At 39.1% G+C, this 21,945-nt stretch overlaps 1 protein-coding gene across 8 annotated transcripts in view; it reads right to left on the bottom strand.

The window, feature by feature from the left end:
• Nucleotides 1–10,206: 10,206 nt before the first annotated feature.
• The window catches only part of TANK (TRAF family member associated NFKB activator), a 28,563-nt gene continuing 16,824 nt past the window's right edge, over nt 10,207–21,945 (bottom strand). For 6 of the 8 annotated variants that reach the window (XM_064661077.1, XM_064661080.1, XM_064661078.1 and 3 more), the window contains 5 exons: nt 20,640–20,727; nt 19,861–19,891; nt 18,554–18,672; nt 16,355–16,935; nt 10,207–12,024 (listed from right to left, as the gene is read on the bottom strand). In XM_064661077.1, the coding sequence (XP_064517147.1) occupies nt 11,857–12,024; nt 16,355–16,935; nt 18,554–18,672; nt 19,861–19,891; nt 20,640–20,727 (987 nt within the window). In that variant the 3' untranslated portion in view covers nt 10,207–11,856. Of the gene's footprint in view, nt 12,025–16,354; nt 16,936–18,553; nt 18,673–19,860; nt 19,892–20,639; nt 20,728–20,785; nt 20,863–21,945 lie in introns of all 8 variants that reach the window. The other 2 variants (XM_064661083.1, XM_064661084.1) reach the window with 1 other exon arrangement.

Here is a 21,945-nt window from a genome sequence, read left to right on the forward strand (position 1 = left end):
CCGGCCGCACGGCAGGCGCAGCACAAGCCGTGCCACGCAAATCCTTTCCTGAGGCGCCTGCCTCTGGAGAGGACCAAACTTTCTGGCCTGCCTTCGTGGAGAATCCTAATCCTAAAAACGATTAGATATTTAATTGTGAAAATCAGACTATTAAGAATTCACAGATTATCGAAAACATTAGTTAATCACCCCACGCCTGCCCTAGAAGAGACAGACAGACATTGGGGAAAGCGCTGGGGACGGGCTGGTGTGAAATGCAGCAGCCTTGCAAAGCCTTTCCAGCTCCAGCCTCCTATTAAAAGAAAAGGATCATGTGAGGATCCTTTGAAAGGCAATGTTCTGACTAAAGCAAGCAACTGCATTAATTGGGATTCTTGTATTCATACATGCTGGGCTAAATAAAGCAAGCTGGTTTGCTGCGGCAGGCTGGGGAAAATATATAAACCTAATCCTTTCAATTACTTTGTCGGTGATTAGAGTATCCATAACAAATGCACGGTCCTAAGAGTCCTATTTAGCACGGAACATCTTTTCAGGGAACAGAACAAGCGTCCTAAACAAAAACCAAAATGACCTAATTCTTTTACTTTTTTTTTTTTTTTTTTTTCATTTTGTGGGGGGCGGAGGGAAGCGCGAATTGCCACGATTCCTTGCTTTCGAGAGTTGCAGCTACAAGGTATCCCCCTTTTTTTTTAAATCCCCTGAAGTTAACTTTCATGATGGAGACAAACTCGGCAGGAAAACAAAGCTTTGATCTTTGTGTGAAGGAAGACAGTAATAGAGTGAAAGTCTCTCCAGAGGGTAATTATTCTTTGGCCGCTCAGACAAGAAGTTCCCTGTCACTGTTGAGGTTAATATTAAGGTAGATCTGCTATACTTTCCCATATTAAAAAACAAAAATAAAACCAAAACCAAAACCAAACAAACCAACCAAACAAAAAACCAAAACACAAAAAACCAAAACAAAACCCAAAACAAGGGGAAAAAAACACCAAAAACCCCCCGCCAAACCCCCCCAAACAAAACAAACAAATAAACAAAAAACCAAAACACACAAAAAAACCCAAAACAAAACCCAAACCAAGGGGGAAAAAAAACCCACCAAAAAACCCAAAAAACAAACAAAACCCAAAAAAACCCTCCCCAGAATGTTATACTATTAATTGCCAATTTGCATATGTGTGCAGCTGCTGTTTTGGCTCCGATCTTCCATCCGATAAGCTTGCTGGAGGTATCACAGAGCACTTGGCAGCTTTCCTATTTGAAAAGAAAGCCTTCCTAACTACAGAACAGCTGATAGTCTATCAGTGATAGACCCTGATGGCGTGAATTACAATTACACTACTTTTCACACTAAATCTGGGTGATAGCTACTTGGAAAGAAGTTTCATCATTTTTTACCACAAACTGGAAAAAGAATTACATGGTCATGCTGTGCTTTTAAAGGCAGTTTGGTTCACTTTTGTCTATTTAACACCTAATTCCGAGGAGTCCATAGGCATCTGGAGATCTGAACGTCGGGTAATGAATTCACTGTTTAGATGGGAGATTTTTTAAAACTACCTCAAATTACATTTATTAACAAGGCGAGCAGGAAGTGTTAGAGTTGTTAGACGCTTCATTTATTAAATAATTTGTGGATATTTTCAGTTGTCATATCCAGAGTCATGGGGGTTTACTTATTTTTTAATTAGCAATTCCAAAACAATGCTACTGCAATTTAACAATTCATCACATAATCTGGGGCTGTTCAGTTCAGCCACTAATGCTAGATAATTCAGATTGTTATTTTGATCTGTTGATAACTCATTTTGTTGTGATAAGAGAACTGCTGCCTTGAAATTAAATGGCATGATTTCCTATGGACCTTGTTGCGACCTAGAAGCTAACTATATCGTCTTCGTCTACAACTTTATACCTGGTGTAGCAAAGCAATAGCAATTTTAAAATATCACTTATTTGTTTTCTCACTTCATGATTGGTCCTTATTTTGCATTAGTGTGTTTTGATACACCACTGCGGAGGAGGAGGTGGGGAGAAATGCAAGTGTCAAAGTAAATTTAATTGTACGAGTAAGTCACCCACATTGCTGCCGAGGTCACAATGTCTAAACTTTTTCCCTTATATGTCAGAAAGTTAATTTAGCGAGATGCTGCCCTGATAGTTAAATGTAGCTGCTTAAATATCTTAAAAAGGCATGGTGGAAAGCCTGACTCCTGACGTAGCTAACCTAACAGAAAATAGACTTTGTTTTCCTTTTTTAGTTGCTTGCTTTATTAGATTTCTCACTCTCGCAGATTATCCAAAAACTACCCATTGATTGATCGCCCGTAGAGCTGCATTTGGTGTAAAGAAAAACTTCACAGCTTTATTGGCTCCCAGGAGACAAAACAAACATAACAAGATATTCGTATTAATACAAACAATGCAACAAATGAGAAAACCATCACATTTAAATAAGATGGTAAAGTCAGTCCAGTGTACATCCCAGCCTCTGATATAGCAGACATGGCAGTTCAACTACTCACCAGCGCTCTCAGGCATGGGTCCCCATGGGAGTTGCATTATTGCTCACAGCATCTCATCATTGTGAACAGTTAACCTAAGGAAATGCCACCGAATAAAACTTTAAGAACGCAGTTTAACGGTATTTTACTGCAGCTTTGCAACTGCAAATGTAAAGGTTGAGATTAGTCTGTTTCTTAAAATATATTTTGAATGGGTTTTTTTCGTGTGTGTGCATGCTTGGACCTGGAAGGTGTTGCTCGTTTTTTCAGGGCATCACACATGTGATCTTAATAAGGTGTTTCTTTTGTGAAGAGAAAACGAGAAGATTTGAACTTTCTGCCATTTCTTCTGAATACAAAAAAGGGGACGTGTCCCCTTAGCCTTCGTTAAAAAAAAATCCAAGGAACAGTTTTATTTTTAAAGAAAGAAACTTTCCCTCCCACCACAAACACACCCAGGCACTCCACGAACATTTTGTTTAAAAGAAAGCTAATACCCTCTTATCTTCGTCTCAGAAATGTCACAAAAACAAAGGTACTGGTTTTGAGGACAGCCAGCTAGCAAGTCCACTCTGTTATTTCTTACAAAGTCTTTAGCAGAAGACACAACCAGCCTGTTACATAGTAACATTTTCTTCACCAGCATTTTCGTCTGATAACCATTTTCTTCACTCTTTAATGGAAAAGTCACTTAGGCCCAGTGGGAAATACAGACCTTCTGAAATGCTGTGAGTCTTATAATCCATATAATCTTGCTACCCTCATGCAAATGGCTAGGTAATTGCTCTTCTGCCATTCTGATGATACCTTTTTCTGGTGATCTCTGTGATAGACTGACTAAATCAAAGTGAAGCTGGATTTGGTGACCATATGATTCCCTTGAATCCCCTAAGAGATCTGACAAGTCTGAGAATTGCATCACCTTCTAGGTCTTGCATCCATTTTCCACCGGATGGCAAGGTCAAAAAAGCACTGAAGCAACTGCCTTTTCTTTCTGTGTTTGTAGTGTCAGCGGGCATTTCTTGGCATCTCCGCTATTCTACATGAAAGAAGGAGCAAGCACACAACTAAGTAGTAATAATTTAAAAAGTAAAACTAAACTAACTTCGTAAGAATTTGTAAAGCATACAGCATTTTCTTCTCTTCTTCTTCTTAGAAGAGGCATTCACAGGTTACTACGTATCTTCAAAGAGTTGCTCTTGCAATCATGACATATAATGCCAAGTTATCACTACACAAAGTAAATTTTAAAATGACAACTCTTAATACCTTGCTAAGGTGTAGGAAGATATTTCATAACGAACTGATATAACATTTCATATTACTTTCCAGCTATGTATTCTTTGCAAATTTTCTTGCCTGAAATGCATGTGTGTGTACACAAAATTATATGGAATAAAAACTTTGGAGAAATTCAGGGCGTAGTGTGGTCAACGAAATTTCGGAAGTCATATATAAGAATGGTGGAAGTAAACCTGCTGTTCTTCTTCCCTGGGCAGAAGGGGGCTAAACCTGGTGGCTTTATGCTGGAAGACTTCTATCATTCTTTGAATACTTAGGGACACTAAACTCCCTGAATAAAGAAATCAGATGAATCTGTTCTAATTAGGGATATTCCTGTTGCTACTCTCTTGTATCACTTGAGGCAACTGGGAATCTATAAGTAACAAGCTTATTTGATCTGTATTAACTGCAGTTAAATGGACACATGGATGAGAACTCTATTAAAAAATCAGTGTATGTGATTTTGGCTGCTGAGCCTCCGTGGGCTTTCACATCTCTGATGGCATGGAGCCCGAGGTTTCTCTCCAGTGATCCTATTGAGCTTGGACGTGGCTTTTACTACGCCCCCACCCTTATGTCCAGAGTTATGTACATGTTTCCACATATTAAAAATGCAGTCTACACTGCACGGATTTACAACACTATCAAAGCCTTTTCAGAGGTATCCATCACCAGGTCTATGCGAGCTCTGAACGGTATCACTCCAACCAGCTGGTTCCACTGGACCGGTTCCGTGCTGGCAGAGAACTTGCATAAGTCTACAGTGATTTTTTTTCCTGCTCACTTCGCATTCTGTACCTCCTCCTACAATTACTGTAATTCCTTTAACCCCATAGAAACCTCCAGCACTCGACTGTTGATAAATTGGTAGGTCGGATGGCCTTTCACCTGGTTGTCACCGCTGGAAAAAGTGCTAATGGACATTTGTAGATTGGATTGTCACCCGACCAGAGGCTCAGTTTCTGCTGTGCAGGCACGGGCTTGTCACACAATGGCTCGACTCCACACCCCGTCTGTCCGTATACACTTTTGCATGCGCACTGACCCCAGGAGCAGTTGCTGTGTTTTTTCAGGGCAACTGTTATAAGCAGATGTTCTAACAGTCTCACAGTCCGCAATCTCAAGGACTTGTTTCGTTCCATTATCCCGTGTGCGTGGAGTAACCCGTGCACAGGAGGCTTGTGATGGCGAGAAGGGCAGTTGATCTATTAAAACAAACAAGCAAACAAAAAACCCAACAAATCACCCCCCTCCCCAAACAGAAAAAAACCCCCAAAACATCAAACCCCAACCATTATTTGTCACTCCTTTGCTAGTGGTCAATTATAAAGAGGAAACTTTGAATGACTGCATGTCAGCAATGTCAGGAGGGGCGGCAGTGCAGCTGTGCGGGCTGCCTTGTTTCATCCGTCATTACCTAGCAAATGAGCCGACTAGCTTGTGGGCAGGCAAGCAAGAGAAGAGATTATTTTTGCATATCTTCTGTGAATCTCCAGGGAATTCAGTGGCGTTCCTTATCTCAAGTGCTCGTAATTAAGAGGATGGCATCTTTGGGCTGGAGAATTCCGGAGAAAATCATTTTCACAGCACCTAGAGGGCTTGATGTCGCGCTTGATGACAGATGGGAAACCTTTATGAAGGCTCCGTAACCTTTTGCCCTGAGAGACTGTACTTTTGACACTGCAGAATTGGGAGGATATAGATGTTTTTACTCGGGCGATAGTAGGGTGATTTTTTAAAACGACGAGCCATTTATTAAAGTGTTTTAATGAACTATACAAACAGCGAAAATCTAACAAAGCTTATGTCACTGCTGAAAGTGAAAACATAACTATTAACTATAGACTGTTTTGCTTATGGACACTTATATTGCACAGAAATAAGATATAGGAAAAGACTAGCAGATAAGATTTCATGTTTCATCTTTTCATCTCGTAACCTCACGAATGTCATGCCCCTTCCATTAATCCTTTTCTCAACTTAAAGATCCCTGTGAATATGAATAAAGTTGTATTTTAAAAACGAAAGAAAGAGAGAAAGAGAAAACAAGACTCATTCACATTCCGAGTCTGCTTTCTGTCTCACACGTATTACATTTCACAAAACAGATAGAAACAATAGAGCTTATTAAGAAAAACTTGTTTTGAATGGCAAATTAAGCATAATGAAAATACACACGTTTTTACAAGTAGTTATTTTTTCACCAATTGAATATTTTAAACCTTTCTAAACTATATACTTATCTCTGCAAAACGTTTTTCTTTTAGCTTGTTTTCACCATATCACCTTGCTATATGTGTCTATTTAAAATCTTTAATTTGGTCAGCTCAGAGACCTCTATAAGCAAGCACAGCACCTTTTCTGTGGCCGGGCAGTAACCAATAGGGGTGGTCTACCTACCCCGGCTATTTATGAGCAATATCAGTGTTGGTTTCCAGGCTGAACAGGCTGATGCACAGATCAGTCCACACTAGGGCTTCTTGGGCAGGAAGAAAAGTTATTATATGCGAGAAGATATCTCGGCATTCATCTTTGATGCAAATACCTTTGCAGTGCAGCATAAATCATCAAAATAGATATAATACTTTGTGGTCAGTTTGGAAAATTATGTGAAAACAAGAAATAATCCAAGAATCTTTTAATGAAAAGTAAACATGACCTAATGAAAACTCACTTCCTCCTTTCATCCTTATGTACAGTTAAAAAAAAATACAGATAACAGCAAATGCAAGTTTTTATCTCCATTCCCCATATCTCTAAATTCAGAAGCACATAAAAAGGGCACAGTTTTTCCTCGAATTTTGCTTTATACTGTAAATCAGTCTTCCTCATATGCACCAACTTGTGTATCTAGTATATAAAATCTCTTTAAACATAAAGCACTCAAATTTCAAGCATTAAGGTGGACTACATTTTTCTATTTCTTAGGTATTGCAGCGATCTGGGAATTTATTTTTACAGCCTGAGATGTCAGTATGCCACAGAAGCATGAAAATCTCACCATCTGTATGCTCATGGACAATCTCATCAAGTACACTCAACGACAGACTTAGAATAACAAAATTTAAATGCTATTACTACCGCCTAGCCGTACATGCACTCAAATCTATTTTAAATAACATTCAACCTGAGTTATCATGCTGCCTACCTCAGGCCTCAATCAGTTTATTTCCTTTCAGTTTGCTCATCCCTGTGAATCCTGCTATAAACCAGGCACGTGCTATTTGAAATAACATTTGTTAAATTAAATGTGGGGTTACACACAGATGCATATAATTTAATTTGGCCCAGTGCTGATCCACAACCCAGTGAAGGTTCAAGAGCTGAGCAATGGCTTCACCTGGCACCTTACCTAATGTGCTGGGCAATGTCCTTCTGGATATGTGTTACTTGTCAGTGCCAGGAAACAAGGATATGTTTCAGTTGGAACTCTGTTATAGCAGACACTACATAGTTTAGATTAACTCCTTTCAGTAGTACAGCATCAATGTGTTATTGCCTTAACATAAAACATACAGATTATGTAAATCTGTAATAAATACTATTTTGAAGTGTATAGTAATCAAAAATCTTTCAGGGCAGGATGGAATGGAAACTGAGAAATATTGGAGAGTAAACATTCCAACGCTCATTCCTCTGCTTCTTCCTGGTAGAGTGGAACACTCGCTGTAGCTGGGCTGCTAATGCTCCAGCCCTAGGGTTTGCCCTGTGAGTCCTGCGAAGCATAGACTTTCTGGGAAAACTAGGGCCAAAATGATCCCACACAAAGCATTTCCACTGTCTCTGCAGACCTTGCTGCACTGTTTGTGAAAAGGAATGATTTTTCCTGGTCTGAGGGAAGGCTAGCCCTTTTTGTACCTCCTCACAAGGTGCACGCTGTGTACGTGAAGGCATTCGGGCTTGCAAGGCCAAGCAATCCAAGAGGCAGAAGGCAGTGGCGGAAGAGAGGCCGTACCACTTGCTTAGTACGTGTTTAGCATTTCGGACTCAAGTGCCTGTGCAGAGCTAAGACGGCAACGGAGCCCCTGGACTCCATCAGTAACTGGCACAGCTCTGCATTTCCCTCACCTTTGTGAGCCTGGTCTGGGGTGCGGCAATAGATTGTCTCTTACCGGGCAACCTGCTGCGCTGCCGGCTATCGTCTGTCCTCTGGCGGGGATCAGGGCGCCAGGAGGGCAGCCCGAAGAACCCGCAAGACTTGTACAAAATGCTCCTCGCATCTGCCCGTTGCGGGGACTCAAACTGACGGGCTCCTGGCAGCCTGGGCGCCGAGGGCGAGGTCGGAAATCTGCCACTGATACCCAGCAGCCTGCCAGGTCCCCCGGGTGCCGCCAGCCCCGCTGAGCGGTCCCGCTGGAACTCTCTCTGGGTTACCACCCATGCCGGGTGCGGTGCCGCCTGCTGCGGAGGGGCCGGATCGCGTAGGGCTTGCCACGCGGCCAGCGAGAAGGAGGGATCGCGGCAGGCAGGCAGGCGGAGGGAAGGAAGGAAGGAGGCCGGGCTGATTAGCATGCAGCAGCGCTCGCAAGCCCGGCTCCATTGTTTTAACACCTCCCCTCTCCTCCGCGCCAATCTGTCACCGTTCAGCAGGCGAACGCTGCTGCCTCGAATGCTGCTCTTCTCAAATGAGACGGATAATTAGCTGCCCCGCACGAATGGCGCACTCTTCTCACCCCTGATTGCTATCACCTTCTTGCTCCTGGCAGTTTTGACACCTCGTAATCAGCCTGCTGCTTTTTCTCTTTTCTTTCCCTATTTCTGATTTTTTCTCCCCCTTCCTTTTTTTTTTTTTTTTTTTTTTTTTTTTAAATGCAATCCCAGTTGCCATTTGGATTGAGACTCCTCTGTTGAGTTAACCTTGTATGATTGCGGGGGAAAGGGGAATGTACGGTAGGGAGGGAAAGAAATCGCCTCCTCTGAATCTCATCTGCTGAGTGAACCATGGGTGGGGGGAGAAGCATCTCGGCTTGATCCTCCAGTGCTTTTGTTCGTAAGGGGGAACGGCCTCTCCTGAGCATCCTCTGAATTAATATTATCTCGGATGGGGAAAGACCGTGTGTTAAGCGACTCCTCCACTCAGGCTGGAGAAAAGACTGCATTTCTGTTATCTGGTTAAATACCATATGAGGAAGAAGAGATTTTAGAAGTAGGTTCACAGGCCAGGAAGTTCCCTCTTCCTCCCGGTTAGGCAGGGAAAGAAGGTAACTTCTTGAGCCTCTTAGAGTGAATTCACTGTTTCATGGGAGTTGGAAGAGAGATCTGATTGGAGTGCGAGATGGCAGAGGGAACTTCTTCTCTTTTGATTCTAGAGAAATGAGAGATCTCAATTAATGCTCTGGTGATTTCTGCGAGATCTTACAAAACAGAGGACTCGTGGAATCTGTCATAGGAGCGTTTTCCTCTCCTCTAACAAGCACTGACAGTCTAATTACTGGAGCTACGAGCAGCTGTCGAGTTAGCCGGAGAGACAGAGGAGCTACATGTGTTCTACCCGGCCGCCGGCACTGAGCCCTCGCAGCAGGCTGAGGCAGCCGTACTGCCGCAGCATCCCTCAGAGACTTCCCGATAGGAAACGGGAGCGGTTTTTCCTCGCCAGCGCTCGCGCGAACGCTGGCTGTAAGCAGGGGGGGTTCACGCGTCGCGCACCGTCAGCGCGGGGCGGGGTGACAAGTCAACTCGTACGGGAGCCCTGAAACTGCTCCAGCCCCGGGGCTGCCCCGACAGGGGCTCCGCTGGTCCCGAGAGAGGAGGCATTCGGTAGTACACCTTGGCACGAGTTTCCTGCTCTTCCTTTCCTCTCAAGCTCCTTCCACCATATTTAATATTTTTAATGAAATTCTACTTCCCCTTTGGATTCAACCTCCTCTTGTGTGGAAGACGGAGCGGAGGGGAGGAATACTGAGCCTCCTCTGGTGAACGTAATAAAGCAGATGTCCGTGCTGGCAGCAACAGCCTCCTCCAGGAAAGCTGTATAAATGGGGCCCACTCAGGGACGGCACTTGCCTCCCACTTCGAGTCGCTCACAACTGCTTAGCGTGAGATTTATTTATTTATTTATTTAAAAACTAGACTGGTGCCCCTCGCAGTGGTCTGATCGGTGAGCCTATCTGGATGCCCTCAGGCAGCAACAGTTTTACGCACGCAGGATTAAACAGCTTCCTAAGACGCCGCACTAGGCAGGAGCTCTCACAGTGGGAGATGGATTGAGTTCTGCTGGTTGTCGAGACTTTGGTCAACCGTGTTCCCCCCGCTTCCTCCCGCCCTCTCCGCTCTGTCCCGGGCTGCAGGGGACCCCAGGCTGCCTCCAGCAACAAAAGCCGTGGCCCCACGCGGGGTCTCGGGCTCGGCGCAGGGCTCCCTGCTCTGCCAGCACAAGGGCTCTTGGGGAAAAAGCATCCACGCTTGGAGGGCGGGGGAGAAAAACAGATGACTTTATTTTCTTCAAAGGTGATTCGCAGTTTGTTCATCTCTTAATAACGTGAGCTTCTGAGCTCGAATTTCACGGTTGAGAGGACGAGTCAGTGTTGTGTGTCGGGCTGGATGGAGATGTGCGAATCCCCTTCTCTCCTCCCAAGCCTGGAACTTCTGCCTCTCCCGAGAACCACCCCCAGCCGTGCTCTCTGGGGAGGAATTTCACACGCCGCACGGCGAGTCCAGGCCCGAACATCGCCTCTTCACCGCTGGCGACCGGCGGGGGTGTACAGCTCTGAACAGTAACAAACTCTTTCTCCAGGTCATGTAGCAGACATGCACTGTTTATTACAGCACACTCTGTTGACAGCCCATCACAAACATGACATGTTTAAAATAGAGAAAATAATTGCAGAAAAATCCATTTCTAAAAATTATGCAGGTGTTAATTCTTCCAGAAATTTGTCACCTGCGAACCAATCTTTAAAAAGAGAAAATGTTGTGCTTTGCTGCTAGGAAAATCCTAATGCTAATTATCAAATATCAGGACTAAACCCTATATTCAGTTCAAATGCAAAAAGCAAGCACCCTTTAATTTAAAATACTTGGTACTCCCCCTTCTTTTTAATTTGATATCAAGAAATCCAGAAAATGTGCAAACTATCAGACTGCAATGTTTCAACTAAACACAGATTTTAATTGCATTGAGAAAGCTGCTAAGCATATTCAGGTTAAAAATGAAGTCACTGAGATTTGGGTGATTAGGTTTTTGCCTTTGCTTTCTAGTCTGTACCAGACTTGAGCGATTCTTCGTAGCAGACCAGAAGAAAAGGCAAATAATCTTTGGTACTATTAATTTTAGGGAAAGTTTAACCTTTCCTATCCTTCATACTAATATAATCTTTTTCCTGAAAGCATTTTTAGTAATTATTAATGCTAGAAAGGTACACAAACAAGTATTTTTTTTATTTAATAACATGTAACAGATATCCATAAAATCATTACTGTTACATTTTGGCAAAAGGATCATTTATGTGCTGTTTTTGATTACTCTCTCTAGTAAACAGTTGTTCTGGGAAAGTCAACCATTCATTTAGGTTACCAGTGAACAAGCCTATTCTAATTTTGGCACACCTGGCATTAGGTTACTGTGATAATTTTATAAGAATCTGAATTAAGAAGTTTGCTATTTTAAGTTAAATTTGGAAATTTTATAATAGAAATGAAAAATGAGAGCCTGCTTCTCTTCCTGTTTACTTCAAGGAGAATATAATCACATCGTTGGATACTGTGAAAAAAATCCTAGCATTACATCAATTTTGCCAGTCATATTAAGGCATTAATCCTGCAAGTCTACACTCATAAATATAATCATGACTTTGGGCCTATCAGGCAAAGATTAATTGGGAAAAAAAAGTGTTTGACATCACTCTTGAAGTTAATAGTGAGGCGTAACAAGCAATAATGTGAATTACAGTACTGAGTGACTTAGTTTCATTTTACCTTGTCAAAAGACAACTAAAAATGTGCTTATCTGACAAACAATTTCAGTCATGAGTTCTTGTTACAAGAAGTCTTAATTCTTAAATTCTTAGCGTATCTATTGAATAAAAAAAAAGTATGCAAAACCAGTGAACCATTGAATTCTCATACATTAAGACTGTACTTTAAAGTGGGAATTCAGATGACGAAGAAAATCTTCCTTAGATGTTGGAGATGGTGGGAAAACTTCTCGACAGAATTCACATATTCTACACTGATTCAGTTCAGAGTCTGCATATGCTTGTGCCAGCAAATCATTGTCTTGAGGCTGCCAAATGATCTAAAAGAAACAGAAAATTATTATTGCTGTAGTTTATAATGTGGTTTACATTATGCTGTAGCTTATATTTATATTAAAAAAATACCTGTCTCTTTAAACTGGGTATCCTTTACACCTACCTCACCAGAGACGTTAACTAGAGAGTTCTCATTTAAAAAAAACAAGGTAGAACTTAGGTTTTTTTAAGTTCTGTAAACACACTGTCCTTGCAAATACTTAAAATACCTTGGTATCTATTAATAATAAATACTGCTATAAACAATAGTCTGTAATACCAGTTTGATACATATTAAAGCTTTTCTTTAACTCTGCATTTCAGTATTTTACTCTAGAAGTCATAGTACACAATAGCCATTCAACAGAAATAAGAAAATACATTTTTTACCTTAGAATAAACTGTTTCTTGTACAGAGTTAATATCTCCATTCTTATTGGCACGTAACTAACTTTCAGTTTACTTACAAAATTATTAGAGCAATATCATGTGGCTTAAGGTACTTATTTGCTCTGACTGTCTTTTACTGTAAATGTGTCTCAAATAATCTGGTTTGGGATTCCTTCAGCCATGACAGCATCAAACTTGCTGGGACCATCTGAATACACACCCATGCATTCAGGCAATTCTGTGAACTATGCTGTATTGGGTTCAGCAGCTGCATTGCTCTTGGTCCCTGAGCTAGTCAGCTTAAAGCTAACTCTGTTTATCCGACATTGGAATTCAAGGCACTTAAGTCTGGAGACTACGTGTGCACTATTTAGAATCATACCAGCTAGGAACCAAAAAGTCTTCTATCAGTTTTCAAAGTAAAGTTAAAAATTCAGTTTCATTACTTTAATATTAGCAACACAAGATCAAATAAATAGTTCTGTTATATGGCCAGGACAATCAGGTTTTGAGTAAATTGAAAACCAAATGCATACTGCTGTGACTGCAAAGTAGACAGAATGGCAGCAAGCTGGTATGAGCTCTATGTGGGGATGGAATCTAGAAGAGAAGAGCACCCTACAGGGTTTTTTTTGGCTCAGTTTTCTTCCCTCTTGCTTCACTAGCACATGGAAAGGCAAGCAAGAATACTTTAGAAAGTAGTTTCTTTAGAAGTTTTAAATTTCTTGCTACTGATACTTACCCAAGATTTTTAATTTTCAGCTCTTCCAATTTCATCATGTCAAATAGTTAGAATCTATTGTTTATTCCTGCCATGGTAACCCACTGTACAACTAACCTGGCTTTCACTGCGGTTAAACCTTCTTTTTAAACAACCCGAAACTTCTTGGGAGTCAATTTCCTGCCTATTTGGTATTTAAACAGTGTTTAGCTTATCACATAGCAATAGCAGATTTACTGTCTTTCATTATGGTCAGCAATCCATATAATTAAATTGACTAATTAGTAATTAAGTGCAATCACACCACTTCTTTTCAGCTCGAAGAGTCTACTTATTGTATATTGCTGGTGTAAATTGCATATTAAATCTATCTAGACACTGACACACTTAAACATAAGTTAACACACTTAAACACACCACATAAATGTGTTCAGAATTACTTGTTTCTGATACCTTATGATGTAAAGCATAATTTGAAAAAGAGATAAAATAATATTGTAAAAATACTATATCTCATCTTGGAAGCATAACAAGGGGAGGTACTCATCCAGCAACCCACAGATGCAGGCACTTAACTTCCATTTCTTTGAGTGCTAAGCATGTACTTAATATTGTTTTCAGAATAGGAGAACTATTTAAGCAGGTATTCCATTTCAAAAACATCAATATTCAGATTAAAATTAATAGACTGTTGATTTGCTTTTAAAATCATAAACATACTTAGAAATATTTTTGGTGGAAACAACCCCCTCAAACTGCAGATAAATACAGATAAACACGTGCATCTATATGAAAGTCTCAGTTAAATGTAGTCTGTAAAATCCTAGGTTCACTAATATCCATGTTTATTTTAATCTGCTGCTCTTTTCAGTCACGTTTTTTTTTTTAAATTACATCTAAAGAAAACAGTACTGAGTTTTAGATTTAGTATCCACATAGAAGGAAAGAGCTAAATTTATTACACCAACTGAGAGCAGTTCCAAGAACTTACTGTTGCCAAATCTACTGCATTTATGGGGTTTTCCATTTTATAAGTTAACATATGTAGTAAATACTTGAAAGTTTTATCTACGCTAGGGAAAAAAATTGAGATATGTTATTCCTTCCTATTGGAGCTTCACCACTGGAAGGGATGATAGAAGCTGTATGCAGGATAACTACCCTTAGAAAGGTGGTAAAAATACTAAGAACAAGTTTTTACATAAATTTGCTAAGGTTAACACAATGGAAAGGGCACGTATACAACTAACTTCTAAAAAAAATGAGTGTTTTAATCTACATATATATTATCTGTGAATCAACTCATTAGCACAATTAACAGTCAGAAAAAATCTCTAGAGCTGAGTCCAATTCACTGGGAAAAATATTTAAAAACCTATTTTGAATGCTGCTGAATAAAGGTGATGGATCTTTAAATACTGATATACACAGATGTACATTTAATGGATTCTAAAGTAATATTGGCTTGTTTCAAACAAGCTTGTAGATAAGATGTAACATTTTAATCAATGCAGTGCTATTGTAGATATGACTTACAAATACTGAAACAGTCACTATTAGCTTTCTTTTTCTCTGAGTGTTAGCATTAGTACATTTTTCTCCACAAAGTAGATCATTCACATTTTAAATGATAGCTCCAAATTAATTTCCTTATTTTGCAGAAATACCAATGATCAAAGGCTTATTGCTATTCAACCACTGTTCTGTACTTTTTAAGCTGCACACTCCCCTATCAATTTATAACCACACACCAGCTGTTTCACTTGCTGTAATGTACAATGCAGGGTGCCATCTATTGAAAAATGAATACACATACTAACTACTAAAAGAACAAGCTGGAGAGGGAATACAGGAAAGGAGGATAGTAACAAGCAATGGAGTGAATGCTTCATAGCTCCACAGCAATTCTGCTGGCAATAAAATAAATGTTTTAATTTGTTTAACTCAGTCGCAACTGGAACTGAGGACCCAATGAAAAATAAAGAACAACAAAAGTTGTGATTAATAAGTTAGTATAGAATTGAGATCTCCTATATTACAAATAGATATTTAAAATACCTTTTGAAAAATCAGGCTTATAGTTTAAAATACAATGATGAAGAACAGCAAACTTTCCATGCTTTAAAATTTTCATGCAAAACTTGTTTGTGATAGAAAATTAAACTAGACTGGGTAAATTTTAGAAGAAAACATCAAAGCTATCACGTCCTACAGACACTTTCCACATGCTAGTTTTGCATGTCATGCAGTGGCCAAATGGAGATGTAAAGCTCTTCTGCTGCACGTACCTTGTCATTAGAAAAGAACACAAAACTACATAAATGTAAGTAGTAAAAATATGTGAAATTTAGGCTCAGAGAATTCCTAAATATCACTACTTGCTTATTCTTGAAAATCTGTTCTTTCACAAGGTGCGAGCAAAGCCACAGAAAAAACCAACCAACCAACCAACCAACCAACCAGATCAGTCTATAAAGCTCCATAATTTTGCCACCTTTCAGGTGAGACAGGATGTTACACAAAAGAAGCAAAGTATTCAAGAGTTGTGAGTGTCAGAACCTGACAAAATACTTTTCTGCATTACAGCAACTGGGCCTTGTTTTCAGAAGCTCCCATGGACTTCAAGCTACAACTGAAATTCAAGCCCAAATTACCTACATAAACCTAAAATAAAGTATTTTAGTGAACTTTCCTTCATTTGAAAAAATGCTTTCCTCCTACGATGAAATAATTTAAGTTTTCTTAGAGGGGAGGAATAGGGTGTTGTTTATACTTCAGATTGAGATAAAAAGTAGCATAGTGGAAGTATTTATCTGTTCAGCTTTTTAATTAGTCCATTTTTCATATTTTCTGCTGTACATGAAAAACAATTTAAACAAATTTGTGCCCTATTCAACTGAGATCAAGGGTAGAAGGAAAGCAATCTAGGGGGCAACTTACAATTAATGACAGCTTTGAAATAGATATAGAAGCAATTAATATCGAGATGAACTGAAATTTGTACAAGCATCCAGTGCCTGTGTCTGCTTAAATTCCTGCCCTTTCACTGGAAAAGTGACTTGTATACATACACCAGTATTAGGAAGAAGAACTGACAAGAGATATTGTCTTAAAAAAACCACTGATGAATATAGAATATATTAATCCTGTCTCAAAGCTCTTTGCAAAGTTTGTGTCTGAATCATTACCATTTTTTGAAATGTACACTATTTATAGATAGATACCTGATGAGGACCTCTGACGGTTGTTCCAGCAGTTTCTAAAGAAAAAATTGCTTCAGGTACACCCTGGTTTGTGTGCTTAGGTACAAATGTGAAACCACTGTCTGTTGTTTTTAAACACGGTTTGTCATGGATATTTTCTATAGACACGTTTGCATGATCTGAGGGGTTTGTTTTGTCAACAGTAGTTAAGCTTTGTAAAGCTGAGGTCATGAGATCAATGCCATGAGCTTCAAATGAGTTAGGTTCCAATTTACTGAGGTTAGCAGCACGGTCTCTGTGCTCCAGGTTAAAATGATGATCTTGAAGCATGTTTTCAGCTATACCAGTACAAGAAACTGTTGGTTTTTCCTGAGTGCTCTGCAAGAAAGCAGAGTCATTGTCTGTAGGTGGAAACTTGACATTAAATTTAGAAAGTGATTCTACAGAGTTGTTGTCCTCATCTTGGCCCACTCCTCTTGGTGTGATAGATGTGATGCATGATGCACCTCTATTTATATCCTTTATAACCCGAGGCTTAAAAAGCTCTTCTGCTTGTTCATCAGTTTTATCAGTACACTGTATTGGCATGGAAAACTGTATTTCTGTGAAGAAAGAATGAAGAAAACATTAAACAGTCCATTGAAGTACAATTATTAAAGATAATGGTGTTGGGAGTCTTTTTCCTGTGGGGTTTTTGATCTTCTTTCTTGGCTTTTTTTAATTGTTACTTTTTTCTCTTTAAAATCAGACTGAATTCTCTTTCACAAACATGAGATCTGACAGAAAAACTATCAGAACAGAATAAAAGGAAAAATTATGTTCTAGTAATTCTATTTCTGTTTGATTTATGGCTATAAACATTTTCATTTTATTGAAAATTATGTTGTCCCATACTCTTAACACATACTTGCCTATATTTACTGAAGTGGCAGAAATAGAAGCTGGAACCCAAACCATTTCACACAGTGCCAAGAACATGCTAGGCACCATGAGCACGATTTTAGAAGGTATTCAGGTACCAAACTCCCACTGGTTTCCAAATTAGTTAAATATTTAAACTGAATAACTATTCAGAAATGGGACCATATTTTCACTTGTTTTGAGAATTCCCCCTTCATTTTCAGCACTTTATTAACAAAAATGATAATAATGTACATGGTTAATCCTAATCAGGTAAGATAATAACTTCAGTACACATTGATTGTACAGCACCCTTCTGACATCACTCAGATATTGCAGTAAAGTGGAACACAGAAGTAACAGAAATCAAACAGTTTAAATCTATATCATGTATAGCTTTTCACACCGTTGAGTTAGGCACTTCTTTAGGGAAACCAAAACCATTCTGAAGTAAGTTGCCAAACACACATCCTCCAAAATTTCCACCCTCAAATAAGAAAGTTATTAACATATATAGCAATACAGTTCAGACACAGCAATTTGAAACCACAAGATACACATTAGCACTTCATGTAACAAAACTTCAGTAATGGATGACCTAAATTAAAAGAAAGAGCTGAAATCAGCATATTTTGCATCAGCTGTGTGAGTTTGGCAGGTGTTTATTGAAATCACTTAAGAGTCTGATCCTACTATTCGAAAAGCTAGTAGAAAATATCCACAGTAGCTTACGTTATATTAAACTTAAGCATTAGGAGAACTGGATATCCAGGATCTCTTACGGCTGCAACAAAATTCAAGCCTTTCTTTTGTTTTCAGGAAGTGTTGGATGAAGCTCTTGTCCCATATAACAAAACAGTATTCAAGAGTCTGCACAAGGAAGTCTAGAAAATAAGTTCTCTGACTGTTCTCAGTCCAGCAGTTTTCCTCTAACAGATATGGGGCCAGAGACATTCATAGCAGACATCTTTTGAACTGACAGCTAAATTAAAAGCAAGCAAGTGCTGTCATTCACACAGTATGATGGGATATCACATGTAGTAAGTGCCTGCCTCTCACTCCAAGGGGCAAAACAATTACAAGAGCCATTGATGTGATGACTGTCTTTTATAGCATGTGATTTGGAGAATTCGTCATAGAATGCCAAAACTGGCGGTGCTTTTTCTTGGTGAAATACTGAGCACCATGTGAACAGACTTGAAAAAGGCAGATGGTAAACAGTAGAAATACTTCTATGTATGTGTAATTTGCAGTATTTTCAAATATAAAGCAAAGCTTTCAAACAGTTGAATCACAATAAGAGCTTAAGTATGATATTACCAGTTTCAGGTTCTGGCTTTATCTTAAATTTAATCAGTTGGTCTGTTTGTTCTTCGGCTAGCATACATATTCGATGACACTCTTCTTTCATGTCCTGGAAAATAGTCTCCAGATTCTCTCTGGAAGATCAAATTGTAAATTTAAGAGTCAACCAATTCAGCTTGTTGTGACCTTTAATCTAGTCACACCCAGAAACCAGAGAAAAGCAATACTCCAAGCTACTTTTCTTGGACATCTTGTTCCTCAACATATGTATACATATTTTTGTTCTCCTCATAAAAGCAAGCAGAAAAAGGAAAAGAAAATGTTATCAAAGAGCTGTTTAGTCATATCATACACACATATATTTGAACTTAAGAACTGACTCTGCAAGGACTGCCCCTAGAAATCCAGCCTTTATATTTCTTTCAGTTCCCTCAGGTATTTTGTGGAACAGTTTATCTTTCCCATGGGTACTGTTTCCACCTCATTCTTGGGAAAATAAGATTCTGCCACTATGAACATTGTTTTCTGTTGTTGTCTGCACATTTCAGACTTTGCAGAAGAAGGAACACATAAGCCTTTGTTACTGTTCTTTCCATTTCTGTCTACTTCGCATTTTGGAGAGGGGCTTGTGAACTCATTCCCTCTCTGTTTCATACAATATCATATGAATTTTCCTTTTATTTTGAGGGATTTATTTTATTATACATGGCCATCTTATATTTAGTTATCTGCACTGAGAATGGTAAAAATAGTTCATGCTGGAGTGAGTTTATTTGCCCAAAGGCATTATGTTATTCAGTTATTGATGCATCCATAAAATTCCATTGTGAAATTTTGATAAACTTGCTGAGTAATTTACATTTCTAAGCAAAACATAATGGATTTTATAAAATTAACTTCAAGGATGAAAAAGTGAAGTTTGATTTGTGTTCTCTTTTGCATCTTTGTATCAAAAGACCTCAAAAGGGATTTTGCTTTAATCCACTGAATTGTTTTCCTTTTTTATTGCTTATTCGTATAGCAATCGGGCTGTGTTCCTACTTCTGCTGTGCTTCTCTTTTTGAAGAGAATGTCTTACAAATGTCTATTTGTATCTCTTTTGAAAAAAAGATTAGCAGAAGGAGTTAAAGTTGCTACTTTTAACATTCTCATTCTGACAATTTGTTCAGATGTTTTAATACATAAATTATAAAAGACTCAAGTCTGTAATCAGAGCTTTAAAATATACATAGTATTAGATGAAGCAATCTTAATTTGCTAGACATTTGTGATACTATAATCTTACCAGTGTAAGATTACCAGTAATCTTACCAATCACATACCTCTTTCCAAGAAAACAGTAAAGTAAGCGAGCTATTTGAGAGCAGGGAGACAGAAGACAAGTAAAGGTTTTTCATTTTTTAGATATAAATCAATAAAGACAAACAAGTCTTTCTCACATCACAGTCTTATTTCCTCTCCTTCTTATTCTAAAGGAGTAGTGAGCCAGACTAAAGATCCATGCACTTCACCTAGCCTATGTCTGGGAGTGGTCAAGAGAATGTTGGGGCAAGAGAATAAGGAGACAGCAAGAATTCACCATACTTTCCCTTAACACTCCCCCAACCTCACCTTACAGAATCTTCTACCTAACTTCAGTAAAATTGTTAAAAGTGGCATTACTGCCTATCCTGTGAAAAATGCAAACCTAAGACTTTGGTCAATACTCTTCTGAAATCACTGGCAGAAGAGGGAATACTTGCTTAGGAAATCTACTGCTTTTGGTTCCTTGGTTATAGCAGGGGCTGACTGGCTTCACTTAACAGATAAACCTAGTTTCAAACTCTCTCATTTAGGATGGATCAGGCCATGAATTATTTCTTCATACTGACTATCAGACTCCCTCCTGATCAGTTAATCCATTATGGTTGTACATTCCTGTCCTGAAGAGAGTTAATGCAAGGGAGTCAATGGTTATCCAAACTCTAGCATTAACATCCACTGCTGATTCCCAGAGTTTAACCTCCTGCTGAACCAAGTGGCTATTTTTCTTCCTCCCAACTTACCCCTACATACTTGTAAAGCCCCAGTTATGATTCCACATAGTTGCTGGCTTTATTACCTTCCCACATGAGCTCTTTGACCTCTGATGCTCCCCACTTCCCACTTCTCCCCATCCTTTTGTTAAGGTACTGTGTAGAAAAGAGGGCCTTATTTAAAGACAGAAAAGACAAAAGCAAATTTTAGAAATGCTGCAAAAGTATTTACCTTTCAGCCATAGGTGAAATACCAGAGATCCCTAGAGATAATTCAGGGTTATCTGGAACAACTTTCCTACTTTTCACCTTGAAGTAAAATACGAAAATATTGAGCACATGTTAGCATATTAATTTTGCGCTTCACCTTGATATGAATAAAAATGTCATGGGGTCCTTCAGCTAAGTCCTGCTGGAAGCTATCAAAATATTCACAAAATGACAAAACCAGTTTTTTAATGTTTGTGTGAAATTCCTAATTTTAGTTTAACAGTTTTTAGTTTAATGCAGTATGGCATTCCTCCGCTCATACTCCCTTGAAAGGGAACTGATCTTAAGAATATTGCTTGACTGTAATTCTTTTCCAGTCATGTATAAGGTAAGATTATTTATTTTGTATAAGCTTGTTAGTGAAGTGTCCAGCTATTTTAGCTCTTAAAAATCAATTTATTCACTGAACACATCACAAGCTAATATGTCAGAAGTTCTAGCAGGTTTTTAAATAAGTTATTAACTTTGACTACCACCGTGTGGTTCACTCCAGTATTACATAGTTTTAAATCTGCCAGGCATTAAGGAAAGTTTTTGTAACAACCAGTCATTAAGCTGGAGTTCCACTAGAGCTGCATTACCAGATGGCCTGGGTAGTTCATATGTGCTCCAAAACAGACATGAACTTGATCACACCTCCCAAATCAGCTGATTTCTAAACTGTATAAGATTAGAAATCTGTATAAGCTGATACAGTGCTTATAACCACAGATCCATAGCCTACAGGTGTGTCTCACCTTGCACTGAAAGGCAATTGCAGCTCCTGTAGACACATTTGAGCTGCCTTATACTTAGTAACATGTTTTACAAGTGCTTGCCATAGTAAGTTAAACAATGCTTGGGAAGTCGATAGCAACAACTTATGTGTTGCTGTGCTCCCACCCTTACCTGCGTTCACTTTAAATTAGCTAGGTAGAATATGTATACATGGTTAGATTCACATCAGTGACTGCACTCTAACTATCCCACAATACCACTCTGGATGCTATTCTGTTACAAAAATAGGGTGGCAAAAAAAAAGAAAAAAATCAACTCGGTCTTGGTGAAAACTTCCAACTGAAATTTATAAACCAGAAATTATAATCTGGAGTTTCCACAAATATGAACATTTTAAAGACATAA

This window comes from Pseudopipra pipra, chromosome 7 (assembly GCF_036250125.1).
Source record: "Pseudopipra pipra isolate bDixPip1 chromosome 7, bDixPip1.hap1, whole genome shotgun sequence".
Taxonomy (NCBI): domain Eukaryota; kingdom Metazoa; phylum Chordata; class Aves; order Passeriformes; family Pipridae; genus Pseudopipra; species Pseudopipra pipra.